The sequence below is a fragment of the Leptonychotes weddellii genome, chromosome 10, assembly GCF_054177405.1.
Source record: "Leptonychotes weddellii isolate Sample4059 chromosome 10, ASM5417740v2, whole genome shotgun sequence".
In the NCBI taxonomy this organism is placed as follows: domain Eukaryota; kingdom Metazoa; phylum Chordata; class Mammalia; order Carnivora; family Phocidae; genus Leptonychotes; species Leptonychotes weddellii.
This window is the reverse complement of record NC_138378.1, coordinates 9,272,927-9,281,166: the sequence shown is the minus strand read 5'-3', so window position 1 is coordinate 9,281,166 and position 8,240 is coordinate 9,272,927. Positions and strand designations below refer to the sequence as shown.

Genomic DNA, 8,240 nt, shown 5'->3' with positions numbered 1-8,240 from the left:
GGTGATTCCTGGAACTAGAATGAAGGGAGGAATGGGGAGTCACTATTTAATGGGTATGAGGGTTCCTTTTGGGGTGACGAAAATGTTTTGCAACTTGACAGAAGTGGTAGTTGCAGGGGGCCTGGGTAGCTCAGTCAGTTAAGTGTCTGACTCTTGATTTCGGCTCAGAGTCATGAGATCAAGGCCCGCATTGGGCTCCGCACTGGGTGAGGAGACTGCTTAAGATTCTCTCTCTCCCTCTCTTTTCACTCCACCCCCCAGGGCATGTGCATGCTCTCTCTAAAAACAAACAAAAAAAAGAAGTGATGGGTGCACAACACTGTGAATATACTAAATGCCACTGAATTACACACTTTAAAATCATTTACTTATGTGAATTTCACCTCAGCAGATAGATGTTTAAACAAAAGTGTACACTATGAGGAAGGTATTGTTATCAAGAAATGCCCAGTCCTTGGGGCTCCTGGGTGGCTCAGTCGTTACGCATCTGCCTTCAGCTCAGGTCAAGATCCCGGGGTCCTGGGATCGAGCCCCACATCGGGCTCCCTGCTCCGTGGGAAGCCTGCTTCTCCCTCTCCCACTCCCCCTGCTTGTGTCCCCTCTCTCACTGTGTCTCTCTCCGTCAAATAAATAAATAAAATTTTAAAAAAGAAAGAAAGAAAGAAAAAAATGCCCAGTTCACGTACGTTAGGCCTTTCCTTCTAGAACTAGGTTAGCCAGAAGCTGATCAGCTATCTGAGGTCTCGTCTAATTGATGGACTAATAATATGCTTTCCGTTCGGGCAATTCTATTCTCTTGTTAGTTTGGACAACAGACATCAGAAGAAAGAGGGTAAGACGGTTAAGAAAGAATGTTGAGGCTACAGGGACCCACACAGGAGACTTGAGTTTTTTAATCATGTTAAGTCCTAAAGAAGGTAACTCACCCTCACGATGATGCCCATGCGCTTGCTTTCATAGGTGAAAGGGAAGATCTGTAAGATGGTGAAGTTCAGGATCTGGTCGCCAGGGGTCCTCAGCTGCATGGAAGACTGGTCTCGGCCCACCAGGGTTAAGCCCACGCTTTCGGTCCACTGCACCAGGGCCACCTAAACGTGACACAGGGTCGAAGGTCAGATACACCGCCGAGGGTCCCGGTTCAGAGGTCAAGCAAACGAACACCAAGGTGGAAGGGGCTGCAGCGACCGGCAAAGCGCAAGCTGCCCCTGTGTCCCTGCGGAAGGCTGGGTCTGCCGGTGACAGCATTGGTTCCTCGGGGCCTGCAGGCGCTGCCACCCGCCCAGCCGCCCTCCACGCGGCACAGCTCACCTTCTCTCCCAGGCCCCCAGGCAGGCTGCATGCCCGAGCCGGGCAGGGAGCGCGCACAGGGTCGAGAGTGACCCCTTCTGGAGGATTCGCACCAAGCCCACAGCAGTGAGGAAAGGAGGATGCGGTGCAGGGTGGCGCTCCGCCTTCACGCTCTCCTCTAAGCCTCGCGAACACCCAGCCAGGCAGGTGTCCACAGAGGGTCTCAACCCGGCAGTTCTGCCCCCTAGGGTACATGCAGCCATGAGTGGGGACAGTTCCGGCCGTCATAACTGGAGAGGGGGGGGGGCATGCTCCTCGCACCTCCTGGCCTCCGCCCCTGAGGTGCTGCTAAACATCCCACAACACAGAGGACAGCACCCACCCACCCCGCCAGCCCCCAGAAGGCAGTACCGCCGAGGGTGAGATCAGGGTCTACGCAGATGAGGAAACAGGTGCTGGGTGAAGTTACTAACTCAGCTGCGCGAGGTGATGCCGCTGGGCGGTGGTGTGGCCAGGCCAGGTAGGTACCCGGGTTTTCCCGGCGCCCAAGCCCACCCACCACACACTGCACTTCCTGGAGGCACGGCTTCTGTCGCCGCCCGGAACCTTCTGGCAGGGGGGCTGCAAACTCCAAGACAGGGGCCAGACTGGTTGTGCAAGTGAGTGAAGAGGGCTGGGGGGGGGGGGGGGGCGCGTGGCAAGGGGAGCCGCGGCACATCCACAGAGGCGGTGACCCCCTGTCGCACTGAAGAAGGACACTGCCCCTAGGGAATGCGGCCCAGGAGAGCCAGAGCTTCCAGCCTCTCAAGAAACACGAGATCTGGACCTGTCCCTGAGGTCTCCTTTTAGATGTAAACAATGTGCGTGTTTTAAAAGCCTGTGAAGAAAGTAAACCCCGTCCACAGAGGAATCTGTCTGAGTCTCTCGGAAGTACGACTGGAAAAGCAAAGCAAAGGTGGGGTCAGAGAGGGGAGCCGGGGAAGGGTGGGACAGCTGCGAGTCCCCACCCCCGCTGGCCCTCCCCCGCCCAGGAAGGAGACCCAAGTAAGTGTGAAGAGCCCACACTAGCCCCCGAGGAACACGGCCTACACGACAGGCCCAGCCCGCTCGCGCATCAGCCCGCTGAGCTAAGAAGGACCAACTCCGCCAGACGGGAGAGGCAAGCGTGGCGGGCGGCTGTCGGCTGCTGTCGGCTGCTCTCGGCTGCTGTCGGCTACTCTCGGCCGCTCTCGGGGCCTCTCGGCCGCTCTCGGCTACTCTCGGCGGCTCTCGGGGGCTCTCGGCTACTGTCGGCTGCTCTCGGCTGGCAGCGGCGACAGACTGACACGGGATCTAATCCTGGATCTAACTAACCAAGTAAAAAGCCCCAGGGAAACGCCAGTGCCAGCTCATCCGGGTGCCCGGCCGCAGAGCACCGGGGCCAAAGCTGGGCGGTGCACGCTCATCGGCGCATCCTCAGGGGGGTGCCTGGCCGCAGTCAGGCGTCCATCCCTGACATCCCCACACTGTCACTGCTAGAAACTTCACCGGATGTTCAGCAGGCCGAATAATTAAGAACCTGGCACCGGGAGACTGTCCCGGATTATACAGGTGGACGCCATGTAATCACAGGAGTCCTCAAAAGGCAGAAGGCTCCCGGCGGTGGCCCGGGAGAAAACCCCGGGCAGAAGGAGGGTCAGAGCGATGAGACGGTGCTGGTTTTGAAGACGGAGGAAGGCACATACACCGAGCAATGGGGGCAGCGTCTGGGAGCTGGGAAAGGCGAGGCAACAGAGCCACCCTGTGTTGGGAACACGGGGCGTCCGGGAGGAACACGGGGCGCCCTGCCGACACCTGATCACAGTTCAGCGAGCCCGACCTCTCACCTACCCCAGTGGAACACATCGTCCTGTTTCAAAACAGCAGATCTGAAGCAACTGGCGACAGCAGCGATAGGAAACGCATCCAAGAGGCTTCCAATTTTAATGCCAAACAAGCTGCCATTTTATTCTGATCCAAACCCAAGAGCATGGGGTCTAAAAAAAGAAAAGCACCCTTTCCCTTTTTTCCTAGAAAATTCAATCTTTAGGGAAAGAAACAGAGGCAGGTTTTAGGAGAGAGCCGACCTGGGGAGTGACAGAGGGTGACAGAGAAAGGGGCGCATGGGAGGTGTCAGTTCTGAAATGTTTTATTATCTTTAAGCCCCCCCGGGGGGGCGCGGTACAGAGGTGCCCATTAATGGTCGTCTGTAACTGTCTGCAGTATTTCACGGGGTCCCTGTGGGGGCCAGAGGCAGTGAGAGTCACTCTCCCAGGGAATCAGACGCCCACACTTCTACTTCATCGGGGTGCTTCCTGAGCTCCCCCTTCCTGTTACCAAGGGACTCTGCACAAGCAGAAACCTGCTGCTCCACGGTTCTGTTTCCAGAACACGGAGGCTCTCCTGGGCTGCCCTGCTTTACCCTGAAGCAGTGGGGAGGATGAAACCCGGGTTCCAGCCCAGCTCTGCCACCCACCCCCACTCCCTCCAGCCTATGCAAAGGGCGGGGCTCCAGGTGGCTTATTTTCCATTTCTGTTCCAGCTCTAAACATTTTGTGCATCCATCCTTAGTGGGCTATGCTCAGATACCTAACTAGGTTTCTGCGGTGGACACAAACTGAATTTACACTAACAAGAGGTTTGTCTTCAGGAATGGGAAACTCTACCCTGTTTCAATGATGTCGTAACAAGTCAACCAGGAATCACATGAATGGAAGGTACTGTCACACTGACCTCCACCTCCAAAGAACAGGCCAATCAAGTAATGATTGTTTTCGGTCTTTTTGCTATTAGCCAACATCAGTCTTTGGAAACCTATTCATTGGGGCGCCTGGGTGGCTCAGTCGTTAAGCGTCTGCCTTCGGCTCAGGTCATGATCCCAGAGTCCTGGGATCGAGCCCCACATCGGGCTCTCTGCTTAGCGGGAAGCCTGCTTCTCCCTCTCCCACTCCCCCTGCTTGTGTTCCCTCTCTCGCTGTGTCTCTCTCTGTCAAATAAATAAATAAAATCTTTAAAACAAAACAAAACAAAACACCTATTCATTAACTCGTTTAATTCAATGGCTCTTTCAATAGCATCTGTCTTAATCTGATAACAATCCTCTCTCAAAGTCCAAAATGAACAAGTCACTGAAGATGGGTATACACAAAATACTCCCATCGGTACCTAAAATGTGTATTGGGTGCCACATGTGATGAGCTATACTTCTATCTTCTACTTTTATCCTTCTGTACTACTGAAATATTTTTATCATGTACATGCACTTCTTTTATTTTTAATTTTAATTAAGTAAACACATATCCCAACACAAGATATTACAAATATGTAAGGACACACAAGCTGAAAAAGCTTGACTAAGTTTACACCTTTACACACCACTGTAGTAACAAAGAAAAATTCTTCTCTGGAGGCCTTCAACCATGACTGTTAGTGAAAGAGGTTTTTCCATTCTTGTTTTCAAGCTGCAGTGACTTCACCCCTTAAAAACCTTTCATTGTTCTAAAAAGATGTAAAAAGTGGGTGGTACTGGGCTTCAAGGAAACACATTAATTCCCCCAAAGCCTGCTCCTCATATCAATCGTCAATCCAGGAAGAATGTGGAACTCCAGACCTGGAAGCCGCTTCCAAGCCTATGAGGCAGTTCCGGCACTGGCCAGCCCAGCCCCCACGCCAGGGACCCAAGGGACCGTATTGGGGGAACAGTTGGTCTATAAATCTGAAGTGACAAACAGTGACAAATGCTGATGGATGAATTACACCTGTAGGCAAACACCTTCTAACTGCACTTTTTTCTGCAGCGAACCTCTCAATGGAGTGAAGGAACCAGCCACCACCATGCTTGCTGCCCCCCAGCCTGGGTCCAACTTCCTCATCAAAACCCCTCTGGTCTCCTTGGGGACAGACGCCCCCAGGACATGAGCCCCGTGGTGGGAGTAGAGTCGGGAGTGGAGGGGTCTCTGATTCTCACCTTCCACTCTCTGGCCCACGTTAACTTAAGTCAGCTTTAATTTGAAGCTGCTTTCTAACAGAAATCCCTGAGATTCTACTGAGAAGAGACTGGTTTGGAACTGGGGTGCTCCCTGACCCTTCTCGATTGCAGCAGGGACAAACATTTCAGGGGTCAGGAGAAACAACTGCATTTCTTCCCAAAACAAGATGATAAAAAATGAGGCTACTTCTTTCTTATCCTGGCAGGTCTGAGCTTCCGTTCAAAAGAATCCTCCCGTATCACCCAATCAGAAAGGATTTGGGGGTTTTGAGTCTCACTATCCTTAACAGCCAGAAGTGGGGTCTCTGGGGCTTCAGATCAGAATATTCAGAAGTCAGAGCAGAAGCAGAAAAAGAAACCCTGTTACGGTTGAATGAATGAATGAATGAACAAATAAATTAACTCAAATGAAAACCGAGAAGGGGCGGAGGGTGGGGAGCTGGGGTCCTGAGTCGCCTGTGTGTTCTGGTTTGGGTCAGGAAATCAAAAGGACAGGCTGCTACGCTCCCTCCCTAAAATGCCCATCTGAAGAATTCATGCCAGAACAATCCATGAAAGGGCTTTTTCATCATTTGTGGGTCAGCAATAAACCACCTGTGACAAGTTTTAATAATTTTCCCTTTGTATCTGGGAATGTGTGCTTGGGAAAGATGCCAGGTCAGGCTAACGAGCCTTGAATTCTTGTCAGAAGCAGGATACACAGTAATCGTAAGAGCACGTGTGAATCTGATATCTTTGGTGGCATTCAAGAAGATCAACACTCGGCCTCACAAAGACTGGCCAGTCCGCCCTAATCCAGCCTTTCAAGACTATGAATGCATCCACAGACCTAAGTATTCTTTACTTAATGAGGAAACTGATTCAACAAGGCACCACTGGGGGCTGGACAGGGAGCAGATAGGAGGAGGGCGGGCCCCACAGGGGCAGGGGTAAACTGAGGCAGCAGCCACCCAGCTCAGCTAACCACTGCCTGGTAGAAATTGGGCCCACCATTTCCAGATGTGATCTTCCTCAAGAAAAGCTGATTCTTAGATAACATTAAGTGATCTTTAAAATACTGCTGCAGATTATTTAAAAAAAAAAAAGAAAGAAAACCACAGCATGGAGCAAACAAAACATGGCGGTTTTGCTTAAGAACCTGTGGGCAAGATGGTGGAATAAAAGGCCACTCTCTGATCCAAGTTTCTTTGATCCAGTACTTGAAATTCAGCCTCCTATCACTGAATCAGACGAAAATTAGTATCTGAAAAGAAGGAATTCATCTCCATAAAAACTTAGCCCTTTAGAAATGACTATTCCTTTAAGTCCATTCTGGGCTTAACTCTAATAAGAAACAGGACAGAACTTTTGCATCTCCGGCCCATAGAGGAGCTAATACCAAGGATGGCTCATTTGATAGTTTCCTCCGGTGTCCCTAAAACACAGCACCCCCTCTCTTCCGAGCAACCAAAACTCTATTTCAAGATTCTTACCCCCGTGGTTAATAAATAACATTGATGGAGGAGGGTTTTCTCCTTAAGTTCCTGACCTCTGTTCTCTGAACTCACCCTCGAGCCGAGGACCGGGCAGCGGGATGGTAAAGCCCCACCCACCTCCTAAATCTTTCTCACTCCTGTGCGCTCTGGTCTGAATGCGGTCATTGTCCGCATGCCTGGAGCGCAGGTACAAGGAGGCATTTAGGGGGAGCGCACACCCCTGAGAGATGAACATGGCCCCGGAGGGGAAAACCTCATGGGGCCGCACAAGGACTGAGCTTGCAGGACCCCCCAGAAAGCCACACGCTTGCCCTTCCCTGGTGGTTCTCAGCCTCACTCTCTGCAACAGAGTTAGGAAGATGCAGAACGAGACAAGTGGGACCTTTTACATACACACTCGGAGATGTGCAGACAGATTTAATCCATCAGGCTATCCGTCAGGATGTTAAAACTTAGGACAGCCAGAAGTGGGAGGCAGAATAAATCATCTGTGGTGTACCTAAGCAGCAGAAAAGAGTGTAGCCACTAAACATCCTACCACAGATGCTACTGGACGGGGATGAGATAATATATCACCAAGTGGACACATCATGGTGGAATGTGGAATGACGCCAGACATTTAAATTCTATGTAGAGAAGAGAGATGGGAAGGGAAAATACCCAAATTTTTTTTCTCTAATTGTTTACTTTTTCTTTTGTTTTTTAAAGATTTATTTATTTACTTGAGAGAGAAAGAGGGAACGCACGCGGTGGGGAGGGGCAGGGGGAGAGGGAGAGACTCTCAAGCAGACTCCACACTGAGCACACAGCCCAACATGGGGCTCGATCTCAGGACCCTGAGATCATGACCTGAGCTGAAACCAAAAGTCAGATGCTTAACAGACGGGGCCACCCAGGCGCCCCTGCTTCCTTTTTCTATAACAAGCTTATGTTACTCTTATAATTGGGGGAGAAACTAAAAATAAAATCTGCTTCTAGGTGAGCTGTAGCTTCATTCTCCTTTTCTATCTCCCAGCATGGTGACCCGGACACAGGAACGCCCTCCTGCCACTAGGCCATCAGGGAGAGACCTGTGCACACAGCTCTTTGCTTATCTCTCGTCCGTCTGTAAGGGGGGCTGTTTCAAGGTTACTGGAGACTCTAGGAGCAACACACCCTTGTTGGTTTTCGTTTCTAAGGACAGATCCTGGAGAGATGGGTGGTGAAGGCAAGACACTCCATGGGAAGGCTTCTGCGGTCTGCTAGAAGGTTTCTTAGCTCCAAGCATGGAAGCTGCCCAAAATGAGAAAGAGGGAAGGAACCAAAAAGCATGCTTCACTGAGCCTAGGAGGCCAAGAGACCCTGAATGCGAGTTCAGAGGAGGCAAGAATAACCAGACACTTGGCAGGTCACGCAGTATCAGCCCTAAGCTCCCAACACAGGTGCACAGCCCTCAGTGTCCTTCGTGAGCGACAAAGCACGTTCCAGCCCTC

At 51.5% G+C, this 8,240-nt stretch overlaps 1 protein-coding gene across 2 annotated transcripts in view; it reads right to left on the bottom strand.

Moving 5' to 3' along the window:
* Positions 1 to 8,240, bottom strand: part of ATP9A (ATPase phospholipid transporting 9A) — a 130,758-nt gene that overhangs the window by 31,141 nt on the left and 91,377 nt on the right. For both annotated transcript variants that reach the window (XR_014149045.1, XM_081832576.1), the window contains exon 15: positions 927 to 1,088. Coding sequence is in view for 1 of the 2 variants with exons in the window: in XM_081832576.1 (XP_081688702.1) it covers positions 927 to 1,088 (162 nt within the window). In the remaining variant the exon portion in view is untranslated. The remainder of the gene's footprint in view (positions 1 to 926; positions 1,089 to 8,240) is intronic.